At 45.4% G+C, this 25,297-nt stretch overlaps 1 protein-coding gene across 1 annotated transcript in view; it reads left to right on the forward strand.

Moving 5' to 3' along the window:
- EXTL1 (exostosin like glycosyltransferase 1) overlaps positions 1-24,707 on the forward strand; it is a 69,557-nt gene extending 44,850 nt beyond the window's left edge. Inside the window, exons 5-11 of the mRNA XM_058195132.1 lie at positions 2,717-2,849; positions 7,814-7,932; positions 18,721-18,810; positions 19,713-19,799; positions 21,413-21,573; positions 21,980-22,151; positions 24,140-24,707. Of these exons, the coding sequence (XP_058051115.1) occupies positions 2,717-2,849; positions 7,814-7,932; positions 18,721-18,810; positions 19,713-19,799; positions 21,413-21,573; positions 21,980-22,151; positions 24,140-24,328 (951 nt within the window). The 3' untranslated portion in view covers positions 24,329-24,707. The remainder of the gene's footprint in view (positions 1-2,716; positions 2,850-7,813; positions 7,933-18,720; positions 18,811-19,712; positions 19,800-21,412; positions 21,574-21,979; positions 22,152-24,139) is intronic.
- The last annotated feature ends 590 nt before the right edge of the window (positions 24,708-25,297 follow it).

The raw sequence follows: 25,297 nt of genomic DNA on the forward strand, positions 1-25,297 counted from the left end.
GGGTGTGGCCATGGTGGGTGTGGTCTAATCAGCCTCCTGCACCATGGCAGTTGGGGGGCATTTTTGCCCTCCCTGGGCTCCAGAGGCTTTCCTTAAGCCTCCAGGTGGGGGAAAACGGCCTTCCCAGGCTCCGTAGGTCCTCTTAAGGCCAGAAATGGGTGCTTTCCGAATTTACGGTAGGCCCGTTTTACACCCTCCCTGAGCCTCTGTGCGCACCTTGCATTACCTGCATCCAAAATGGGCCGTGTGGGGATCCCGGGGAGGGGAGGGGTGGGGAGGAAGGAGCCAGCCAAGAGTGGGATTTGGGGGGGGGTTCTCTAAACTGCACAGAATCTTAGCTAGAGGGTCTCCCGAACCCCTGTGAACCCCCAGCATCCCACTCCGGTGTCAAGGTGTGTCAGTCCTTAAGGTGTGTCCCCATGGCCCATCAACCTCCTTCCACTCTTTGCTTCTAGGTCAGGGCTGAGCAGTTGAAGGAGGTGGGGGAGGAAAGGTGTGGTTAAACTTCATATCATTCCCTCCATGGCTTCAGTGATCCTTGGATCAAGCTCTACACAGCTGGTCTAAACCACATGGGGGTGGCTATTATCGGGCTAACCTCCAACCTGCTGTCCAGCAACTTTCCCATCTATTGCTTGATACACCAGTTGGGTTGGTAGTGAAGTTCTCCAGCTCTATGAGTGCAAGGGAACTTCAACTTGTAGTCCCTGTCCTACTGTTCCCAATTATATGTAATCATTCTATGTGTTTATGGCTAAGTTTTGCCAATTTATATCCCTTTTTTTGGTGCCCAAGATTTTCCATGTGTCCATGTCTGTGTCTACTCTGTTACTTGTTTTCTTGTATTTCTGGACAAATTAAATAAGTAAATTAATTAATTAAAAAAAATAAGCAAACAATAATCTTGCCTTTCTTGGACCCAGAACTGGAAAAAATTCATAGGTGCCAATAGAAGGCGGAGTCTCTTTGACTGGTTTGAAATATTTGCTCCCGGCTTTCTCACCACCTGGGCTGAGTTGCCGTTGATGAGATCAGCTGCCAAACGGTTTATGTTTTTCTTTTATTTTCTTCCTTCTTCAACCTCCCCACCCCACAATCTCTCTCACCTTGGGAGAGAAACATCATTGCTTCTTTTTTCCTTCTGGTGAACAGTTTGGAGGAATGGGGAAGGGAAATCCAAGAGTTTAAGTTTCACCTTCTTCATGAAGCGTCCCAACTGTGTCATATAATGCTTTAAAAATATTTTAGGTATATAGATGTAAAATATAAGTGAATGAGAAGTCTCGTTTTTTCCTTTTGACTTATTTAAGTTGATTTTAGCCAGGAAATTTCTGTCTAGAGTGAATGCCTATAGCAGATCTGGGCATTTTTTGGCCTCTTTGGCTGTCCCTATCCAGCTCAAATGAGGTCATTCAGAAATTAGAAATCAAATATAAATAATTGTATCCCCTGCCTGCAATATAACTGCTTTGCTTTTATTCTTGAAGGCAACTGCTATTTTTTATTCAATCCAGCTTTATTCAATCTATTATTTATTTATTTATTTATTTGTTTATTTGTTTGTTTGTTTATTTATTTATTTATTTATTTATTTATTTATTTATTTATTATATATTTATTCAATCCATAGAGTTTGTACCAGGTGTATGTCAGCCTAGCATGCTTCTGTTAATGTTATGGTAATAGTTAACATTTATAACATTTATGTTAAAAAGATGGTTCAGTGGCTAAGATGCTGAGCTTGTCGATCAAAAGGTCGGCAGTTCAGCGGTTCGAATCCCCAATGCCGCGTAACGGGGTGAGCTCCCATTACTTGTCCCAGCTTCTGCCAACCTAGCAGTTCGAAAGCACGTAAAAAATGCAAGTAGAAAAAATAGAGACCATCTTTGGTGGGAAGGAAACAGTGTTCCATGCGCCTTTGCTGTTGAGTCTTGCTGGCCACATGACCACTGAGATGTCTTTGGACAGCGCTGGCTCTTCGGCTTTGAAACGGAGATGAGCACCGCCCCCTAGAGTCAGGAACGACTAGCACATTTTTAACATTTATGTAACATTTTCAGAGCTTTTTCAGATGGTCTCACCTACAGTTTCTTATTAAGACACAAAATATGCCTGCTGGTAGTTAACCAGTGTGACCAATATCCTCACACTGGAATTACAGAGGAGGCATCAAAAAGACAATAACAGCATACCAAATTTGAATTTGGTAAAAGGTAGAGGTAAAGTTCCCCTCGCACATATGTGCTAGCCGTTCCCAACTCTAGGAGGTGGTGCTCATCTCCATTTCAAAGCCCAAGAGCCATGCTGTCCAAAGTCGTCTCCGTGGTCATGTGGCCAGCATGACTAAACGCCAAAGATGCACGGAACGCTGTTTCCTTCCCAACGCTTTTTTACTTGCATTTTTTACATGCTTTCGAACTGCTAGGTTGACAGAAGCCAGGACAAGTCACGGAAGCTCACCCTGTTATGCGGCACTAGGGATTCGAACCGCTGAACTGCCGACCTTTCAATCAACAAGCTCAGCATCTTACCCACTAAGCCACCATGTCCCTATTTGAATCTGGACTTCCTGGCTATTCTGCCACAGAAGCCTAACTTTTTTTACTTGGAGCCAAGAAGAACGGTTGAGATGAATCTCATATGTAGGAGACACCTCTGTTTCCAGCAGGTGCTGATGGCTCCAGGGTGTAATGACAATTTTCTTTCTCTTCGCTAGATAATAAAAGATCGGATATTTCATCAGGAATCACGCCCAAAGTTTTTCTGGAACACACTTCCTGGAGGGTTGGTGGCCTTACCAGAATACTCCACTCATCTCAACGACTTCCCTTTCTATTATCTGCAGCAAGGTAGGGGAAATACGCTGTTTCTAACTTGATTTTTAAAAAAATCCCTACTTCTTCTTTCCTAAAATGTTGAAGTTGTTGGGGTGGTGGTGATGGACCGACCACAAAATGTCGTGGCAACTAATGTTCCTTTTCAAGGGTTTAGAGATAGTCCTTGATTTACGATCACAACTGGGACTAGAATTTCCATCGCCCATTAAGGCAGTTGCTTTAATGAGCCGCACCTGATTTTATGAGCTTTTTTGCCCTGATTGTTCAGCGAATCAGGGCAATTGTTAAGTGAGGTGGTCATTAAGTGAATCCAACTTCCGCCGTTGACTTTGCTCGTTGGAAACCGACTGGGAAGGTCGCAAAGGGCGATCGCACGATCTCAGGATGCTCCAAGCATCATAAATACATGCTGGTTGCCAAGCACCTGAATTTTGATCACATGACTATGGGGATGCTGTTATAAGTGCAAGGACCATTCATAGGTCACTTTTTTCAGTGCTGTTGTAATGGTCACTAAACAAATGGTTGTAAGCTGAGGAGTACCTGTCATCTTTTCCAGGATACTCCATCTGGCACCGTGACTTCCACCACCTGTTTTCCAGTTTCATCTTTTACAGATGCTCAGTATTGTCATTAGCTCAAATGTTTATTTGCTTGCATGTTGATCTTGCTTCTTAGACTTTTCCCCACTAAAGTATTTTTGTACTTTTGCAGATTTTAAGGTTTCCCGAGTAAGCTGATGCCTGTTTTTTTTAAATTGTTTTTTAAGAAATTAGCATTTACCCACTGCATTTATCTGTAAGGGGTGGGTCTAACCCAGTGATGGCTAATCTTTTTGCCATCGCGCGCCAAAAGCAGGGGAAGCGCGGGGGATTGCACATACACGTGCCCACACTTGTAATTTAATGCCCCCTGAGCCCTGCACTCCCCCCACTTTTTGCACGCAACGGCAAAAAGGTTACTGGTGGGCCTAGTAGGCCCGTTTTTAACCTTCCCCAGACTCCAGAGGTTTTCTTGGAGCCTGGGGAGGATGAAAACTGCCCATTTCCTGACAGAAGGCCTGTTTTTTGCTCTCCCCAGACTCCAGAGGCTTTCTTGGAGCCTGGAGAGGGTGAAAACGGACTTCCCCACCCCCCTGGAGGCCAGAAACGACCCATTTCCTGACTTCTGGTGGGACCGGAAGGCCCAAAAATCAGCTGGCCGGCACGTGCATTCACGCTGGAGCTGAGCTAGGGCAACGCTCGCGTGCCCACAGATATGGCTCTGCGTGCCAGCTGTGACACGCGTGCCATAGGTTCGCCATCACAGAATGTAAAGAATCATAGAGATGACTTTGGGGAAGGTCTGAGAAAGCTGAAGGAACAAGCCTTTGAAGTGGGACGTCGAGATTACATAGTCCAGGGACTGCAGGAAGCAGGAGAAAGAAACAAGGCTGCTGTGGTTTTGTTTACTTTGAGATGGGACAAAAAGAAACTTGGACAGGATTTTCAAAAATTAAAATAAACAACATTCCTGGAGTCCCTGCTGTGCCTGTTTTCTTGACCTGATCTCCTTTGAAGGGCTGACAAAGAGTTACGTAAGTAACGCAGAGAAGCAGCCTCTACTCCAAAGAAGCTTACAATCAGGCCTGTGGGAGAGAAATCAAAAGGGAGAAACCCACACAGTAAAGAAGACAGAATGAAATAGAGTATATTACGCATCAGTTTCTGTCAGGCATCCCCAATTCCCCCTTTGGTGAGGCTGGTGCAGGGGTGAAATGCTCCCAGTTCGGACAGGATTGTGCGATCCGCTAGCGATGGGGGTGGGTAGTTTGGAGAATCGGTAGCAAAAATCTCTGCCCCCCCACCCCGCCCATGCCTTGCTGTTCCTCTTCTCTGTCCCTGAAGCTCTCGGTGGTGATATAGCTGCAAACGCCCTTAAATGACTGCTGTGGCATTTCAAAGGGCTGCACTACAGCTGATCAGCGCTGTAGGCGGCTAGTAGACCAGTGCCTCTATTTTTAAAGAAGGTAGACCGGTGCACTCCCAAAAAAGGCAAGTAAACCGGTATGGCTCTGCTAGACTAAAGCAAGCCTGGGAGACCGGTATGTTTCCAAGCCACCAAGCCACACCCACTAATTAAGCCACGCCCACAGAACCGGTAGGGAAAATTTTTAGATTTCACTCCTGGGCTGGTGGGCATGGAGGGAGTCTCAACAATGCATCCTGAGCAATTGAGCATTGCCACCAAACAGCTACAGGTAGTTCTTGACTTACAACGGTTGGTTTTAGTGACCATTCAGACTTAAAGACGTCACTGAAAAAAGCGGCTTGCGATCGTTTTCACATTAAAATCGTTGCAGCATCCCCGTAGTCACGTGATCAAAATTCGGACGCCTGGCCGATGCTTCATATTTATGACGGTTGCAGTGTCCCGGGGTCATGGGATCACCTTTTGTGACCCTATGACAAGCAAAGTCAATGAGGGAAGCCGGATTAATTTAGCAACCGTGTCAGTGGTTGGTTGCCCCGGTTTGGACCGGTTCTTGCGAACCGGTAGTAAAACCGGCAGTAGGCTCCGCCCACCAACCCCGACGTCATCAGGAAGCTTCTGTGCATGCACGAACGAAGCACGCGCGTGCGCACGATCTCGCTGCGAACCGGTAATAAAGAACCCACCCCTGAACGGTGTTACTAAGTTAAGTGATTTGCTTAACAACTTTGACAAGAAAGGTTATAAAATGGGGCAATGTTCGCTTAACAACCGTTTTGCAGCAGAAAATGTTGGGTTCAATTGTGGTCACAAGTCAAGGACTACCTGTGCTATGACAGTCATAAGCCATCTATTCCCCAAAAGGCAAGCTGGTAAAATTGGTGCCTCTGCTTCTTCTGGAAGAAGTTCTAATGCTTTCGTTTAATGGTCTTTTTTTTTTTTTAATCAAGGCAGGTGAGGAATTGTCCAAGCAGAGCACTGAGCAATACCCACACACTCTTTTTATTTACCAGAAAGCCTCTGAGATTCATGTGGAGCAACCTGACGTTTTAGGAAGGAAGGATAATGTAGGATTAAATTAAAGGGAGCTCACTATAGAGTCACCAGTGTGTTGGATTGTTCTGACCTAGACTTCCTTAGAAAGTATTCAGCACAAACTTAGTCCCAGCAAACCTTTTTAATTCATACGGCTGTGAATTATTGTCATTTCCAGTCCCAACGGCTTTTCAAACAGTCTTTCAGGGGACCGTTTACAAACACCCACCTTATCTCCCTTGGAATGCTGCCAGAAAACTAATTACCACATGCAGGGCAAGGCCAAACTTAGCAGAGTTTAACAGAACTTTTCCAGAGGTTTTCCCGACCAGATGAACTAATTGCTTCCTGCAAAAGCTCACATCCCATTTGCTTCTCTTTTATGTCTTATGGGAGGGGCCAATCATCTCCAAACCTTACTCCCAAGTCGACAGTGTTTCCTTAATTGTTCCTGTCTCCTGGCAGCTTTGCGCATGGACACACTGGGAACAGGCTCCCGCTGTTCTTCTGCCTCGCTGATGTCAGACTCCAGAGACTCTGGAGGCAGCAAAGAACTACCAGATGGCCCTGGCCCCCTCTCTGCCTCCAACTCAGAGCCCTCGTCTGAGCTTTCCCCAGACTCCAGGACTGGCCCATATTCCTCCCCAAGCTCCTCACTGTCCGAATCTGCTGCCAACTCTGCTGGCTGCTGGCGGGCCACAACATGGATTAGAGTTCAGATGCCATCTCAGCCATACCTGAGGAGATCTTGGGCCTATCACTTTTCCTCATTCAGTCTATCACTCAGACAACTATTTGCAGTTAAAGTGAAGGAAGACCCTTGGCTGCCTCTGTTGTGGTCCGCCAGCAACCTGTGGAGTTGGCAACTGAGTCAGACAGCGATGAGGCTGAGGAAGAACATGGGCCAGTCCTGGAGGCTGGGGAAGGCCCGGATGAGGGCTCTGCATTGGAGGCAGGGCCATCAGGGAGAAATGTGCAGACTCCAGAACCTCAAAGGCTGACAGTAGTGAGGCAGAGGAACAGGAGGAGCCTGTTCCTAATGCACACATAAGAAGAGCTGTTAGAAGGCAAGAGCAGCTCAAGCATAGAGGACTCAGGAGTAGGGCCAAGAGATGATTGGCCCCTCCCATAAGGCTTAAAAGACCAGCAACAGTGTTTGGGCTCTTTATCGGAAAACAACGTTGATATCTTTGTCTTGCTGCATTTGTTTCGTATTGGTGTCTTCTAAACTTTTGCCAAGAAAGGCCTTTGGCAGTTTGCCTAATTGGACTAAGGTTGGTGATAGGACTGAGAAATTGTGTTGGGAGGAATTTGCTTTAATTTAGTTGGACTACGCTGAGAATGAGTTAATTCTCAGCAGTTTGTTTTTACGGTGACTGAGTTTCCTACTACCTACTTGGGCCTGGGTCACAACAGCCTTTAACTGCTAGGGCAGAGGTCTCTAAAGTTAGCAACTTTTAAGATTTGTGGATTTCAACTCCCAGAATTCCCCAGCCAGCATAGCCGGGAGCTTGAGGTCCACAAGTCTTAAAAATTGCCAAGTTTGGAGATTCCTCTGGTAGAGGAACTGTGAAATATAAATCAATAAAATAATAAAAGACTAATGGGGTAGAGTCCCTGACAATTGGCACCCATTGGAGCCACATTGTGGACTCCTGCAAATGAGCACAAAGTGAAATTGTCATTAACGTTATTTCTGTTTCGTCTGCCTTAATTCCTGCTGGTTTTTTTTTTTTTTTTTCCTCCTACTGTTTTCATTGGCAATGAAATCTGAATTGTGAGTTTCCTGTGGGTGGAGCCCTCTTTTCTTTTATCTTCTGAAATGTCATGTAAACTGGTAGCACTAAATAAACCACTAACGATAATTGGTTTGATGGGGATTAAATTTCAGCATGTGAGCCAAAAACCCAAGACGGGTTTGGAGGAGGGTTTCAAGCATTCCTGGACTCACCGGTTCTCTCCCCTAACAGGATCCAGCCCCTCCGAGAAGTTTACGGCGTTAATCTGGGCCGTCTCACCAATTGTCTCCCTTTCCCAGCCCATCCTCAAGCTCACCCAAGCTGTCTCCAGATCCCAATACTGCGCCAAGGTAAAGGAGTTTCTTGCTGTTATTGCTGTGTTGATGGTTCCCGCCAGCGTCCCCCCTCCTGCCTCCTGCCTCCTCCCTCCTGCCTCCTGCCACCCCCTCCTGGCTGGGAAGTGGCTCACCAGGCTAATGTAGCCTGTTATTAACACACAGCTGCCTGCAGTTACAATTACTGCAGGCTCGAGTCCCACCAGGCCCAAGGTTGACTCAGCCTTCCATCCTTTATAAGGTAGGTAAAATGAGGACCCAGATTGTTGGGGGGGCAATAAGTTGACTTTGTATATAAATATACAAATAGGATGAGACTATTGCCTTACACAATGTAAGCCGCCCTGAGTCTTCGGAGAAGGGCGGGATATAAATTCAAAAAAAATAAATAAAAATCACACAAACAAACTGTGGGTGCTTTGCAGCAGGCATGTATTTATTTACGATGATCGTGTTGTCCTGGGGTCACGTGATCCCAATTTGCAACTTTCCTGGCTGGCTTCTGACGAGCAAAGTCAACGGGAGAATTTGCTTAATAACTGCATGATTCACTTCACAAGTGCTGTGACTTGCTTAACAATCATTGGGACAAGCAATAGCAATAGACTTGTATACCGCTTCACAGTGCTTTTACAGCCCTCTCTAAGCAGTTTACAGAGTCAGCACATATTGCCCCCAACAACAATCTGGGTCCTCATTTTATCCACTTTGGAAGAATAGAAGGCTGAGTCAACCTTGAGCCAGTCAGAATCGAACTCCTGGCAGTGAGCAGAGTCAGCTTGCAATACTGCATTCTAATTGCTGGTAGGGAGGGAGGGAGGGAAGGAAGCAAGATAGCAATATAGCAATAGCATTTAGACTTATATACTGTTTCCCAGTGCTTTACAGCCCTTTTTAAGCAGTTTACAGTCACCCTATTGCGCCCAACAATCTGGGTCCTCATTTTACTGACCTCGGAAGGGTGGAATGCTGAGTCAACCTTGAGCTGGTGAGAATTGAACTGTCTAATTGCTGGCAGCTGGCAGTCAGCAGAAGTAGCCTGCAGTACTGCATTCTAACCATTGCACCACCATGGCTCTAATGGATGTAAAATTGGGCAGATCTCACTTAACAACTGCCTTGCATAGTGACAGAAGTTCCGGTCCCAATTCTGGTTGTAAGTCAAGGACTACCTCTATACGAACATAATAGTTTTGTGTTGAAGAAAGTGAAAAATGATCTATCTCCACCTAAAATGTGTAGCAGGACAATCCAATCCAGTCCAATATAGGTAGTCCTCGACTTACGACCACAACCGAACCCAAAATTTCTGTTGTTAAGTGAGTCATTAAGTCACAATTTTTCAGTGTTGCTGTATCTTTGAATGTGACTAAATGAACTGTTGTAAGTTGAGGACAACCTATATCTTGAATTTCTATTGCCTCTTTCCCATCACTCTCATGTTTAAGAGCAGCTCTCATCTCCTTGCTACCCTCTTAATCCAGACTTCTGATGCTTTGGACTACAACCTCTCTACATTGTCGTTCACACCTCTTGTTGTGAAGATTGCTAGAAGGCGGGATCTTCCAGAGTTGTGCTGTACAAAACCTACCAAGCTCTGGTGCCTTTTCCATTCCCTTGTACGCCAGAGGGTTGTGGCGGGTGTGGCAGCCTTAGGATACACCTGGGTGGGCTAGTAACCTTCATTCCTGTCAGCAGGTCTCACCTTCCCCTTTAACTACAGGGCAAGTCCTGTCAACAGCCACGTCTCCACTGCAGATGAGCTCAGCTAAGCAGGCCGCGCCCATCCTGAGCATTTCAAAAAGTGTGGCAGTAATAGAGTCTTCTAAGTATGTGAACTCGGGAGTCTAAGAACATTGTCCTTGTAGCTTGTCTGCTTTAGAAGGAAAGATTCAGTCTACTTCAGTGTAATCTAGTGCAGGGGTCTCCAACCTTGGCCACTTTAAGACTTGTGGACTTCAACTCCCAGAATTCCTCAGCCAGCAAAGCTGGCTGAGGAATTCTGGGAGTTGAACCCCTCAAGTCTTATAGTGGCCAAGATTGGAGACCCCTGATCTAGTGCATTGTATAGAAGCCCATTTGGGGTTCTGCTTAAGGGTGCTGGGTGGAAGCTGGGAGACCGTGAGTTCTAGCGTCGAGGCCAATTATTACGTCTCAGCCCTGGGAGGAAAGAAATGGCAATCTGCTTCTAAAAATGTTGTCCAGAAAACTGGCAGAGACCTGTCCACCTACCGTACTTGCCAGGAGTTGAAAGTAACTCAGAGGCAGAAGAAAGAAAGAAAACAAAAAGAAAACAAAATTAATAATGAAGGCTTGGGTTTCCTTTTGGAGAGGTTGAGTGGCAATTGTTTGGTCCTGCTCCACAATATGAATTACTGCCAAATCCTGCATTTTTAAAAACCAATTTTATTTATTTATTTATTTATTTATTTTTCATATTTATATACCGCCCTATCTCCCTAGGGACTCAGGGCGGTTCACAGGCAATTAAAAATACATATAAATACAAACTAAAATGACAATTAAAAAACTTATTCTATAGCCGAATTATTAAAAAACAGTATAAATAATAAAAACCCATTTAAAACCAGTAAATTTAAAATCTAATCCAGTCCCGCGCAGATGAATAAGTGTGTTTTAAGCTCGCGACGAAAGGTTCGGAGGTCCGGAAGTTGACGAAGTCCTGGAGGGAGTTCGTTCCAGAGGGTGGGAGCCCCCACAGAGAAGGCCCTTCCCCTGGGTGTCGCCAGATGACACTGCCTAGCTGACGGCACCCTGAGGAGTCCCTCTCTGTGAGAGCGCACGGGTCGGTGAGAGGTATTCGGTAGCAGTAGGCGGTCCCGTAAATTCTCATTTAATTGGAGGAAATCAGGAATATGCCTGCAAAATTCTCTTGGGTAGAGTATGATGATGATCCTGCATTTGTTTAGATCCAGGGGTGAAATCCAGCAGGTTCTGACAGATAACCTGGAGAACCGGTAGCAGAAATTTTGAGTAGTTAGGAGAACCGGCAAATTTCATCCAGGTGCAGGGAAACTGATATGCCACCATATTTCTACAACCTTCGCCGCTTAAGGTTGAGACCGACGATAATTACCTAAAACAGCCGGGTCCAGGGAAGGCTTTTGAGGAGGGCCTCACCACCGCCTCTTTCAAGGCGGCCGGAAAGACTCCTCCAACAAAGAAGCACTGTGAACGCCTGAGCCAGCCTCGTGTCACCTCCTGAGTGGCCAGCACCAACCAGGAGGGGCACGGGTCCAGTAAACACGTGGTGGCATTCAACCTACCCAACAACCTGTCCATGTCCTCGGGAGCCACAGGGTCAAACTCATCCCAGACAATATCACCAAGACCACCTCAGACGCCCATCTGAATCACCGCAATTTTGGTCCAGACCGTCCCGGTTGAACGATTTTATCGATAGATAACCGTTAAACTCTCAGCACGCCCCTGTAACGGGTCATCCCGCCCCTGGTGAAGGAGGGAACGGGTCACCAAACAGGGCGGCTGGGCGGTTATCTGCCGACGCAATGAGGGAGGAGGCGAGCAACGCCGCTTCCTCAGTGCCACTAGGTAGGCCCTACTATAGGACCTAACTAGTGTCCGATCAACCTCTGAACGGCTAGATCTCCAGGAACTCTCTAGGCGACTTCTCCGGCGTTTCATCCCCCTCAGCTCCTCGGAGAACCAAGGAGCCAGTTGGGATCTACGCCGGGTCAGAGGCCGCAAAGGCACGACACGGTCTAAAGCCCCAGCCGCAGCCCGCTCCCAGGCTGCGGCTAGTTCCTCTGCCGTGCCGTGAGCCAGACCTCAGGAAGTGGCCCAAGCTCCGTCCGAACCTCTCCGGGTCCATCAGGCGCCTGGGACGGAACCAACGAGTGGTTCCGCCTCCCGCGGTGTTGAGTGGCGGTCAGAAAGTCCAGGCGAAGGAGAGAGTGATCTGACCATGACAAAGGTTCTGTGACTACATCTCTCAAGTCCAGATCCTTCAACCACTGACCAGAGATAAAATCAGGTCCAGTGTGCCTCCCGATGTGAGTGGGGCCATCCACTACTTGAGTCAGGTCCAAGGCCGTCATGGAAGCCATGAACTCCCGAGCTGTTGATGACGAGCCGGAGGATGGCAGTTAAAGTCCCCATGACTAAAAGTCTGGGGTCTCCACTGCCACCCCAGCAAGCACCTCCAGGAGCTCGGGCAGGGCAGCTGTCACGCAGCAAGGAGCCAGGTACGCGACCAGCAAGCCCATCTGACACCTATGACCCCATCTCACAAAGAGGGATTCACACCGCAATCTGAGGTACAGTGGTCTCCTCGGCTCTAGACTCTCTAATAACAACCGCCACCCCCACCCCTACCCTGAGCCCTCGGCTGATGGAATGCACGGAAACCCGTGGGCACATTTCAACCAGGGCACGCCCCTTCAGTGCCCAACCAGGTCTCCGTAACGCCTATAAGATCCGCGCGCCCCTGAATAAGATCATGTATTAGGGGGCCTTATTGGCTACGGACCGCGCTGTATAACATAAGCTGAAGGCCCAGGCTCTGAGGGTCTTGACTATCCGGGGAACGGGAAAAGTCAGAGGGACCGGGGCACGCGATCGCCTGCAAGCACCGAGCGCGTGCCCCCCTAGACTGATACGATCCCCCCCTTCCGCCATATCTGCCCCTCCCACTTACCGTGCAAATAGAACCACCTCACAAAAGGAACACCTTCCCCCATAACCTCCGAACCCATTAAATGACCGCCATGAGCACGCGCAGGAACTGGTTTCTCCCGACGGGCTACCCCAACACCCGCCCTAACCTCCCACCCCTTAAAAATGCCCTATCTAAAAAACCCCAAAGGCTCTTTCTCTTCGCATGCCACCTCTGTGGGTCCCAAGACCCGTCATTGAGGCCGGCCCTTGGTAACGAGGCGGGCCATTCCTGCGAGGCGGGGGCACCTCGCAGTTGCAAGAGTTCATGAGAAGAATAGTGCATAGCAGTAGAAGATAGGGTCGGCGAAAAGGATGGTCCATCTCCGAGTGACAAAAATGAAAAATTAAAGTGGAAACTCCTCCCCTATTAAGTTTATGGCGCCTGAAGCCAGATTAGGCTAGCGATTGGGAGTGATTGCAGCTGGCTTGAGAGGGAGACATCAGAGCAAAGATTTCTCTCTTTTTAAATTCATCATGCCTAAAGCCGAATTCGCAATTCTTCGACTCGCAAGTATACTTCCCATATTTCCGATGGTCTTAGGCGACTCCTGGCAAATCGTCATTCGACCCCCAACGGGGTCCCGACCCACAGGTTGAGAAGCGTTGCTCTAATGGATGTAAAATTGGGCAGATCTCACTTAACAACTGCCTTGCATAGTGACGGAAGTTCCGGTCCCAATTCTGGTTGTAAGTCAAGGACTACCTCTATACGAACATAATAGTTTTATGTTGAAGAAAGTGAAAAATGATCTATCTCCACCTAAAATGTGTAGCAGGACAATCCAATCCAGTCCAATATAGGTAGTCCTCGACTTACGACCACAACCGAACCCAAAATTTCTGTTGTTAAGTGAGTCATTAAGTCACAATTTTTCAGTGTTGCTGTATCTTTGAATGTGACTAAATGAACTGTTGTAAGTTGAGGACAACCTATATCTTGAATTTCTATTGCCTCTTTCCCATCACTCTCATGTTTAAGAGCAGCTCTCATCTCCTTGCTACCCTCTTAATCCAGACTTCTGATGCTTTGGACTACAACCTCTCTACATTGTCGTTCACACCTCTTGTTGTGAAGATTGCTAGAAGGCGGGATCTTCCAGAGTTGTGCTGTACAAAACCTACCAAGCTCTGGTGCCTTTTCCATTCCCTTGTACGCCAGAGGGTTGTGGCGGGTGTGGCAGCCTTAGGATACACCTGGGTGGGCTAGTAACCTTCATTCCTGTCAGCAGGTCTCACCTTCCCCTTTAACTACAGGGCAAGTCCTGTCAACAGCCACGTCTCCACTGCAGATGAGCTCAGCTAAGCAGGCCGCGCCCATCCTGAGCATTTCAAAAAGTGTGGCAGTAATAGAGTCTTCTAAGTATGTGAACTCGGGAGTCTAAGAACATTGTCCTTGTAGCTTGTCTGCTTTAGAAGGAAAGATTCAGTCTACTTCAGTGTAATCTAGTGCAGGGGTCTCCAACCTTGGCCACTTTAAGACTTGTGGACTTCAACTCCCAGAATTCCTCAGCCAGCAAAGCTGGCTGAGGAATTCTGGGAGTTGAAGTCCTCAAGTCTTATAGTGGCCAAGATTGGAGACCCCTGATCTAGTGCATTGTATAGAAGCCCATTTGGGGTTCTGCTTAAGGGTGCTGGGTGGAAGCTGGGAGACCGTGAGTTCTAGCGTCGAGGCCAATTATTACCTCTCAGCCCTGGGAGGAAAGAAATGGCAATCTGCTTCTAAAAATGTTGTCCAGAAAACTGGCAGAGACCTGTCCACCTACCGTACTTGCCAGGAGTTGAAAGTAACTCAGAGGCAGAAGAAAGAAAGAAAACAAAAAGAAAACAAAATTAATAATGAAGGCTTGGGTTTCCTTTTGGAGAGGTTGAGTGGCAATTGTTTGGTCCTGCTCCACAATATGAATTACTGCCAAATCCTGCATTTTTAAAAACCAATTTTATTTATTTATTTATTTATTTATTTTTCATATTTATATACCGCCCTATCTCCCTAGGGACTCAGGGCGGTTCACAGGCAATTAAAAATACATATAAATACAAACTAAAATGACAATTAAAAAACTTATTCTATAGCCAAATTATTAAAAAACAGTATAAATAATAAAAACCCATTTAAAACCAGTAAATTTAAAATCTAATCCAGTCCCGCGCAGATGAATAAGTGTGTTTTAAGCTCATGACGAAGGTTCGGAGGTCCGGAAGTTGACGAAGTCCTGGAGGGAGTTCGTTCCAGAGGGTGGGAGCCCCCACAGAGAAGGCCCTTCCCCTGGGTGTCGCCAGATGACACTGCCTAGCTGACGGCACCCTGAGGAGTCCCTCTCTGTGAGAGCGCACGGGTCGGTGAGAGGTATTCGGTAGCAGTAGGCGGTCCCGTAAATTCTCATTTAATTGGAGGAAATCAGGAATATGCCTGCAAAATTCTCTTGGGTAGAGTATGATGATGATCCTGCATTTGTTTAGATCCAGGGGTGAAATCCAGCAGGTTCTGACAGGTAACCTGGAGAACCGGTAGCAGAAATTTTGAGTAGTTAGGAGAACCAGCAAATATCATCTCTGGCTGGCCCCAGGAGTGGGGAGGGAATGGGGATTTTGCAGTATCCTTCCTCTGGAGTGGGGAGGGAATGGGGATTTTGCAATATCTTTCCCCAGGAGTGGGGAGGGAATGGGGATTTTGCAGTATCCTTCCCCCTGCCACACCCACCAAGCCACATCACGCCCACAGAATTGGTAGTAAAAAAAAATTGGATTTCACCTCTGATCTGAGCCACTCAATGGAATATGTCCTGCCTTTCCTAGCAGAGTCATGTCTCCAAAAGCTGTCTGCTTCCCGGCTTACCATGGTTACGTTGAATCCCAGAGGATCAGTTTGGGAGGGACTCTTTTTTTAAGGCGTTTTGAGGGTGGGAATTGCAAATGGACAGGGAGGCTTCGGAATGATGGAAAAAAAACCACTTAATAGAAAAGCACACAGCAAGGAAAGTACAGATAGTCCTTAAGTTATGAGCATTTGTTCAGTGACTGTTCAAGGTTATGACAGTATTAAACTCAGGGGATTTATGACCAGTCCTTGGAGTTCCAGCCATTGCAGCATCCCCACAATCATATGATTGTAATTTCTGACAATCCCCACCAGCTTTCCATAAGCAAAGTCAATGGGGAAGACGGCAAGAAGTTGAAAGTTGGAAGTCACGGTTACGTGAGCTCCTCGCTTAACTACTGGAATTGCCAGAACTCATCCTCCTCCTCTTTTAACAACCCCATAATCCCTTGTGGGGTGGAGTCTGGGCAACTGAATGGAGTTGAATATTTACTGGCCAGATGCCCTTCCTGTCGCCAGTGGAATTGCCAGAACTGTCATTGCTAAATAGCACAGTCATGTGACATTGGGCTTTTCCACCGTGTCACCCAGCAGTGGAAATTCCTATCCCAATTGCCATCATAAGCCAATCATTTGTAATCTTCTGCCATTCCACCGATGCCCCAAAAGGAAACTTGGAAGGGAATTCTTGAGCAACCGAGAATAAGGCAAGAAAACAGAAACCTCTTTCCAATGAAAGAAAGCAACGGAGAAATTGCAAGTCCCATTTTAGTTCACCATCAGTATGAATGGCTTTTGTCTGTCTCTCAGTTGCACGGCCTGGTTTTATGGGGACAAAAATGGAACAACACAGTCCATCGAGCCCTGGAAAAAGGAAAATATAAGAGCTTCATAGTTGTGGGAATGCCATGTTCACATTGCTGCTGCTAAAAGAACTCTCTTTTCACTACACACCTAGGAAACAATTTACAAGAAAGATCTCAAATCTATCAAGTGGGAAAATTTCATTAAGAAAGACCAACGTCTCTGCAGCTTTCATTTTGACAAGCAAAACACTGAAATGCATTTACCAGAGCAACTTTTTAAGCCGTTCCTTGGTCGTATGATTTAGATTTGCTGCAGGAATCCCATTAACATGTTGGGGGTCAACCGTTCCTATGACCCTAAAACACTGGCTTGAGAACAACCTTCTGGAGCCAAAAACGTGGCAGCATTTGCACAGTGGAATACTTGCTTCCAAACCCCCAGTTGCAGTTTGAAAGCAAGGATTCGGGCACCTCGCCAAGCAGGGTAAGGAAAATTGTACAAGCTGAAATTCCCCAGGCAGTCTGGTGATGAGACAAAACCAGAGGACCACCCCAAAGAGGGCGGCTGTGAGGATCAGTGCAGGAGGTACTGTTTGTACTGCAGCGCAGTTCAAACAAGGCAGATTTAGCACAACAAGAGTCGTCTGCGTGTTTTCTTATATAAGACCCGTAGAAATAAGGCAGAGCTCTTGGGCTTTGGCACAAGCTCCTGCCCATTTCAATGCGGTTCTGTGCCAATGGGCTTTGTTCCTTCCCACTAATGGGAGGAGACGTGCCATTGGAGGTGTTTGCAGCAGAAACCAAAAAACGTGCTTTTAAGGTCGCCTTCATGAAATTCTGTCTTCTGCCTAACTCTTTACCCAGTCCCGCTCCAACCCGATGATCCCCTGAAGTGGATTTCGGCTTCCATAATCCCCAAGCAGGCTTCCGATAAGACAGGTTGGCTAAGAAGAGCGGGTCCTGATGAGAGAGGGTGCTTATAAATCCTTAGCTGACCATTTCCCCCCCCCCCCGCCCCCCAGGCTGAGTTGGAATTTTGTGGGCATTAGAGAGTGAGCAGGAAGGTTTGATGTCAGGAAGAAGGTTCTGCTTGTTTTCTGGAGTTTGGTTGGCGAGTTACAGAAGTGGATGGGCTTAAGGCACTCAGTTCACTCCTAAAGCCTTTCCCCTTAGAAAAATCCAGTCTGATTTTTAGGGGAATCTGAGGCTTTGAGATATAGAATAGAATAAAATACCAGAGTTGGAAGGGACCTTGGAGGTCTTCTGGTCCAACCCCCTGCTTAGGCAGGAAACCCTACACCATTTCAGACAAATGGTTATCCAACATCTTCTTAAAAACTTCCAGTGTTGGAGCCTTCACAACTTCTGAAGGCAAGTTGTTCCACTGATTAATTGTTCTAACTGTCAGGAAATTTCTCCTTAGTTTTAGGTTGCTTCTCTCCTTGATTAGTTTCCACCCATTGCTTCTTTTTTATTATAAAAAAGTTTTATTTTTACAATCATATCCAACAGCTCATCCAATGTACAGTCATATACAATTAGTCGGGCTTGCCCAGTCACCACCCCCTCCTTTTAACTCTCTTCCCTCTTCTACCTTCTTCTACTTTCCAGACTCCACCCATTGCTTCTTGTTCTACCCTCAGGTGCTTTGGAGAATAGTTTGACTCCCTCTTCTTTGTGGCAACCCCTGAGATATTGGAACACTGCTATCATGTCTCCCTTAGTCCTTCTTTTCATTAAATTAGACATACCCAGTTCCTGCAACCGTTCTTCATAAGTTTTAGCCTCCAGTCCCCTCATCATCTTTGTTGCTCTTCTCTGCACTCTTTCTAGAGTCTCCACATCTTTTTTACATTGTGGTGACCAAAACTGAATGCAGTATTCCAAGTGTGGCCTTACCAAGGCATTATAAGTTGGTATTAACACTTCACTTATGCAGCCTAGAACTGTTTTGGCTTTTTTGGCAGCTGCAACACACTGCTGGCTCATATCTAAATGGTCGTCCACTAGGACTCCAAGATCCCTTTCACAGTTACTACTATTGAGCGAGGTACCACATATACTGAACCTGTGCATTTTGTTGATATCATTTCTGGAGAAAACGATATCATTTCTGGAGAAAATGAAGTATCTCACCACCCCTCCACCTAAACCCACTTCAGGCCTTTAAAAAGGCCTTAAAAACCTGGCTTTCCCTTCTGAATTTAAAGCCAGGATGCTAGCAAGACTTGATTTGTTTACATGCTATGCTCTGCAATGAATTGAGCAATTGGTTATTTTCATCTGGCATCTTTTAATCTTTTAATTCTTTTAAATATGTATGTTTTTGTTTGTAAGCCTTGTTGGCTGCCCAGAGTTAATTGATGAAGATGGGCGGCCAGATAAAGTTGCAGAAGAAACAAACAAACAAATAAATACAGCATAAAATGAAGACAGTTGTTCTGTTGCACGTTTCAGCTGGTGTTTCTCTTTCTTGTACAGATTTTAGTCTTATGGAGCTGTGAGAAGCCACCTCCACAGAAGTGGCCGCCGACCGCAGTTCCCTTGACTGTCATTTTAAGCAGCAACAAGGTAAGAGGCCATCCAGATTGTGGCTGTGGTTGTGATTGTCACGGAGCACATTTTAGGAAGGGCAGATCTTGGCAAAATCAGCTGAGATCTGCACTCCAGCAAGAATCCTGCTTTATAAACACCCCAGTTCACCCCTCATTCAGAGCCAGTTCTCCTCCTCATCCTTCAATGGACGTTTTCCAAACATTCAACCAAAGACCAAGGGAAGGACAAGAGTAAATCATCCACTTGATTTTTCTTGGTCTCTTAATTTTCAAAAGAAGTGTTCTTGTGGGCAAGGATTTGAGAGGAAATAATTACCAACAGCAAAAAGAAAGCAGAAAAGTAATCTGAGGAAACATCTCAGACAAGCCCACCACTAGTTCTCACAAAGATAATATGGAGAGAGGGAGAAAGAGGGAGAGAGGGAGAAAGAGAGGGAGACTTGCAAGATTATCCCTCCTTTTCTCTTATCATCTCTATCTAACCTATCTCCTGTTTTCAATAATTTTGCAAATAACTCAAGGCTGTGAACATATCAAGCACACCTTCCTCCTCCTGTTTTCCCCACAACAACCACCCTGTGAGGTGGGTTGGGCTGAGAACCACTGGCCCAAGGTCAACTAATCAGCTTTCATAGCTAAGGTAGCCTCTTGGTTTCTAGCCTGGTGCCTTAACCACTGGACCAGGGTCTCCAAACTTGGCTCTTTTAAGACTTGTGCTGGCTGAGGAATTCTGGGAGTTGAAGTCCACAAGTCTTAAAAGAGCCAAGTTTGCAAACCCCTGCACTAGACCAAGCTGGCTCTCCTATATCTTTGCAATAAAAGTAGCATTGTTCTACATGACTTTGACTTCCTGTCTGGTTCTTCCTTGAAGGGTTGGTGACAAAGGTGCTTTTCTGTTTCCTGTCTCTTTTCCTGCAGGTCAGCGAACGGTTTTTGCCTTATTCTGCCATTGGGACAGATGCCGTGTTGAGCCTTGATGAATCTACCAGCCTTTCAACCACTGAGGTGACAAAGTTCTCCAGAATCTTTCTACTTGTGTTGTAGACATGGATCTTGGATACAGGAAGGGACATATAACTACTTAAACGCAGGGCAAGGCCTAGAACCTGGACAGTTGAGAAACAGTCTGTCCACTGCAGCTATCTTGGTTAAGAGGGGCTTAGGGATCCTTGAAAAATATCATTTTCCCTTTCTCTAAATATATATATCTTATCTATTTGACAAAGCCTATATTGTGAGCCTATATGTTTATGTATATGCATTGTAAATTAAATGATTGAAATATAAAATTGGTTGATTTAGAAAAATGGGGGGAAAGGAATTGTATAGATTAAAAGGAATATATAGACTAAATATGGAATTCTATTGCCTATTAGTTATCCAATTCTGATTCCCTATTGTAAAATGCTTGTTTAGATATGGAAAGGGAACATTGAGTAATCTTTGCATGGTCTGCTTGCAAAAGGTTCTAGATTTAATTCGTTACATCTCCAGAACTGACTAGTAGAGACTGTGGCTGATCCTGGAGAATTGCTGCTGGTGAGAATAGGCCTTTCCCAACCTGATAACTTTCATTACTACTACTATTATTACTACTTATTATTACTACTTTTGGAATGCCCCATCAGCATGGCTAGCAGTAGGAATTCTAGAAATTTCTGGGTCACAGAAGGTATCTTAAGTGGATACACATTACGGATATCTTGAATGTCATGAGCTAATACGTAGAGCAGGGGGTATCCAATCTTGGCAACTTTAAGAACCTATGGACTTCAACTCCCAGAATTTCCCAGCAAGCCATTCTGGTTTTGGAACTCTGGGAGTTGAAGTCCACAGGCTTAAAATTGCCAAGGTTGGACATCCCTGCCCTAGATAGAGATTATGCTCCTTGGAAAAAAAGAAGGAATATTAGAATAGAATAGAATAGAATAGAACAGAACAGAACTGAATTGAATTTTTTATTGGCCAAGTGTGATTGGACACACAAGGAATTTGTCTTGGTACAGATGCTCTCAGTGTACATAAAAGAAAAGATACCTTCATCAAGGCACAACACTTACAACACTTAATGATAGTCATAGGGTACAAATTTAACACTTAATGATACAATGATAGTCATAGGCTAAAAATAAGCAATCAGGAAACAATCAATATCAATATAAATCGTAAGGATACAAGCAGCAAAGTTACAGTCATACAGTCATAAGTGGAAGGAGATGAGTAATGGGAACGATGAGAAGAATAGTAGTGCAGATTTAGTAAATAGTTTGACAGTGTTTAGGGAATTATTTGTTTAGCAGAGTGATGGCATTCAGGAAAAAACTGTTCTTGTGTCTAGTTGTTCTGGTGTGCTGTGCTCTATAGCGTCGTTTTGAGGGTAGAAGTTGAAACAGTTTATGTCCAGGATGCGAGGAGTCTGTAAATATTTTCACAGCCCTCTTTTTGACTCGTGCAGTATACAGGTCCTCAATGGAAGGAAGGTGGGTAGCCATTGTTTTTTCTGCAGTTCTAATCCTTCAAAAGTAGAAGGCATGACTTCCATGTAGACAACCTGAAGCCTTCCAATGAAATATTCTCTTTCCTCAAACCGTTTTCCTGTTCTCTTCCATACCTTATAGGTTGACTTTGCCTTTGTTGTATGGAGAAAGTTCCCTGGACGGATTGTAGGCTTCCCAATGCGCAGCCATTTTTGGGATACGGGCAAGAACCAGTGGAGCTACACTTCAAAATGGACCAATGAGTTCTCGATGGTTCTCACTGCAGCAGCATTCTATCACAGGTATCCTTCCTGGCAGAAGAACATCCTTGAGTTGCAAAGAGCCCATTGAGGCCATCAAATCCAGTTCCTGCTCAGTGCTGGAATGCCGAGGGATGTCTCCCTGAGATACGGCTGTCAGCTTTTGCTTGAACTCTTCCTTGGAAGGAAAGCTTAGCATCCCCCTTAATCATTGGTTCACACCGCTGTTGCTTGCTTTGCTGGCTGAGGAATTCTGGGAGTTGAGGTCCACAAATTTTAAAGTTGCTAAGGTTGGAGACCCCTGTTCTAAATGATGCATCCTCAGATGATTAAAAAATAGATTGTGGTGCAGGAGACGCACCTGGAAGGGAGCAGGTGGAGGATGGGAAGCCCTATACATTTCTGCAGGGATCTTCTTTCTGCCCGCCTCTGTGTTTTCCTTCCACAGGTATTATCACAGCCTCTTCAGCAACTATTTGCCTGCCAAACTAAGGAGCTTTGTTGACCAGATTGCCAACTGTGAGGACATATTGATGAACTTTCTGGTTTCTGCTGTAACCAAATTGCCCCCCATCAAGGTGACCCAGAAGAAACATCTCAGGGAGAGCCCACCTCAGCAGGTAGGCAGACACGGACAGGAACCAAGGGGGCAGAGGAGAAAACGGAAGGAATTATTCCTGCCTTGGAAGATTTTTCTTCCAACACTTCTTGATGCCCTTTAAATGTGACTTAGGCCGGCCTTCTCCCATTGGGTGACCTTTGGACCAGTGGTGAAATGTAAAATTTGTTACTACCGGTTCTGTGGGGGTGGCTTGGTGGAGGGCTAATGTGACTAGGTAGGTGTGGCCAACTTTTTTTTTCTTTTAAAAAGCATTTTTTCTACAACCTCTTCAGCCGAAGAGGTTGTAAAAAATGCTTTTGAAAGGCTCTGACAATCAGGCAACTCAGCTGGGATCGCATTTTTTACAACCTCTTTGGCTGAAGATGTTGTAGAAAAAATGCTTTTAAAAGGCTCTGATGATCCCAGCTGAGCCACGCGATCATCAGAGGCTTTTTTTTTTTACTTTTAAAAGCATTTTTTTGGCCAAAGAAAAAAATGCTTTTAAAAGAAAAAAAAACCTCTGATGATTGTGCAGCTCAGCTGGGCATAGTGGGGGGAGGGATTTTTGCTACAGTTCTCCAAACCACCTGCCGCCATCATTACCTGATCAGCGATCCGGTCTGAACCGGGAACATTTCACCCCTGCTTTGGATATATGAGGATTTTACTCCCATAAGGAGAGTATTGGCTACTGACGGTGGGAATTGACACACCAGTTTAAAGGATAGCAGCTTGTCCAGCTGTACTTATGCTAGTCTTTGGAATCCATAACCTAGCAGAGAGGTCCACGTGGCTCTTTTGAACCAGAGTTAATTGTTCAGTGTAGAGAACTTGTGAGCCAAGAGCACTTTTTCAATAGGGGAATATATATATATACGTGAAGCTCTTATGGCAGCTGGACGATATACAGAAAGGTGAAAACTTCCATGTTTAGAGGGAGTTCACCTCTTAATGCCCGTTGTTGAGAAGCAATGGCAGAAGGTAGCTTTGTTTTTTGTCATCCTTATCCAGAATTTGAATTAAAAAAATTATATCAGCTCTGGTACAAGGAAGCACTCACTATGGAAAGCAAAAGAGGCCAATTGTACTTCTTGTCCATTCAGAATTTCACTCTCTAAAAATGTGCCTGAAATTGAAAGTCATTTTGTGAAACAGTAAAAGTGCTGGCTAAAAAAACAAGATACAGTAGAACCACTGGTCATGGCCATAATTCGTTCCATAACATCGGTCGCAAACCGATTTGGTCATGACCCGACCCTAATTTTGGAAATTTGGCGCTTACAAAAAAAAAATTGGCGCAGAAATTGGCCGCAAAAAAAAAAAAATTGTGAATTTTTTGATTGGAACCCGATTTGGTCTTGGTTAGAAACGTTTGTGACCAGAGGTTCTACTGTACCATAAGTTCTAGTTCTGCCTTAGGCATGAAAGCTGAGTAACTGGTCCAGTCACCAGGAAAGTTTGAGTTCTAGTCCTGCCTTAGGCATGAACACCGATTGGGTAACTTTAGGCCAATCACCAGGAGACTGTGAGTTCTAGTCCCGCCTTAGGCATGAAAGCGGAGTAACTGGTGCAATCACCAGGAGAGTTTGAGTTCTAGTCCCACCTTAGGCATGAACGCCGATTGGGTAACTTTAGGCCAATCACCAGCAGACTGTGAGTTCTAGTCCCGCCTTAGGCATGAAAGCTGAGTAACTTGTCCAATCACCACAAGAGTTTTAGTTTTAGTCCCGCCTTAGGCATGCAAGTCGATTGGGTAACTTTAGACCAATCACAAGGAGACTGTCAGTTCTAGTCCCATTTTAGGCATAAAAGCTGGCTGGGTGACTTTGGGCCAGCCCCCCTCTCTCAGCCAACCCACCTTACAGGATTGTCGTTGTGTGGAAAATGGGAAGAAACAGGGTTTATCATGTATATTGAATTATTTCTAAAGTAATAAAGATGGTATAAAAAAATCTCCTATAATAACGATTCTCGGTCTCTTTCCTTGTCTTCTCTCGGTTTCTGAAGCTCCTGAAAAGTGCACCCGCATCCAACAGCAGCCTACATTTCGCTCAGCGCCAAGAGTGCGTCAATCACTTTGCTGCCTGGTTTGGCTACATGCCTCTGGTGCATTCGCAGTTGCGCTTGGACCCAGTCCTTTTCAAGGATCAGGTATCTGTGCTACGGAAAAAGTACCGACAACTGGAGAGAGACTAATTCTGGGGAGAAAGCCCACTGCTGCTCTCTGGGAAGGCGCTTGGAGAAGAAGACACCAGCCATGCTGGACTCACTGCTTACTCTAGGCCAGGGGTCTCCAACCTTGGCAGCTTGAAGACTTGTGAATTTCAACTCCCAGAATCAGCAAAGCTGGGAACTCTGGGAGTTGAAGTCCACAAGTCTTAAAGTTGCCAAGGTTGGAGACCTCTGCTCTGGGCCATTGGCGCTATTGCCGGATTTTGGGTTGGGTTCACTGCATCGATGCCTTTGAGCTTTGGATACTAAAAAAAGGAAATTGTCACTGGTAGCCAGGGGTGGTGCCAGATGAACGTTCAGTCTTTATTGGGTTTTACCAGTATCAATAAAGTTTTGCAGAAAACAGCTGTTTCTTGAATGCCCTCAAGTAGCCATCTCTTTTCAGGTCGAGAGACAGAAATACTGGCTTTGGTGTTTTGACAACGGATGGGGAACATTGGTTCAAAATCTGTGGGGCCTAAATCTACATTGGCTTCTCCTGACCATGAGCTAGGATTTATTTATTTATTTATTTAATTTGTCACAACATTATATATAAGCATAAGCATGAAATAACTATACTATATATAAGCATATATATAACCATAAGTATGTAATAATATATGAAATTGGATACAATCAAAGGGAACATTAGGATTATTAATTAACATTATTATTATTTAATAATTAACATTATTAATTAACATTAGGATTGCAGGTGGTGAACTCAGACAAAGGGTATATTTTTGAGTTGCTTGTTATTTCCCTGCTTCTCAGCAGAGGCTCAAGTTCTCAAGTTATTGTGTTCTCTTTGCTGACAATGTCAAATTATTTAAGACCACCAACAATACTACTACCCTTCAAAAAGACCTTGACTTTGTATCCGATTGGTCTAAAACTTGGCAACTCCAAATCTCAACCAGCAAATGCTCAGTCTTACATATTGGAAAAAAG

The sequence above is a fragment of the Ahaetulla prasina genome, chromosome 10, assembly GCF_028640845.1.
Source record: "Ahaetulla prasina isolate Xishuangbanna chromosome 10, ASM2864084v1, whole genome shotgun sequence".
Classification (NCBI taxonomy): Eukaryota; Metazoa; Chordata; class Lepidosauria; order Squamata; family Colubridae; genus Ahaetulla; species Ahaetulla prasina.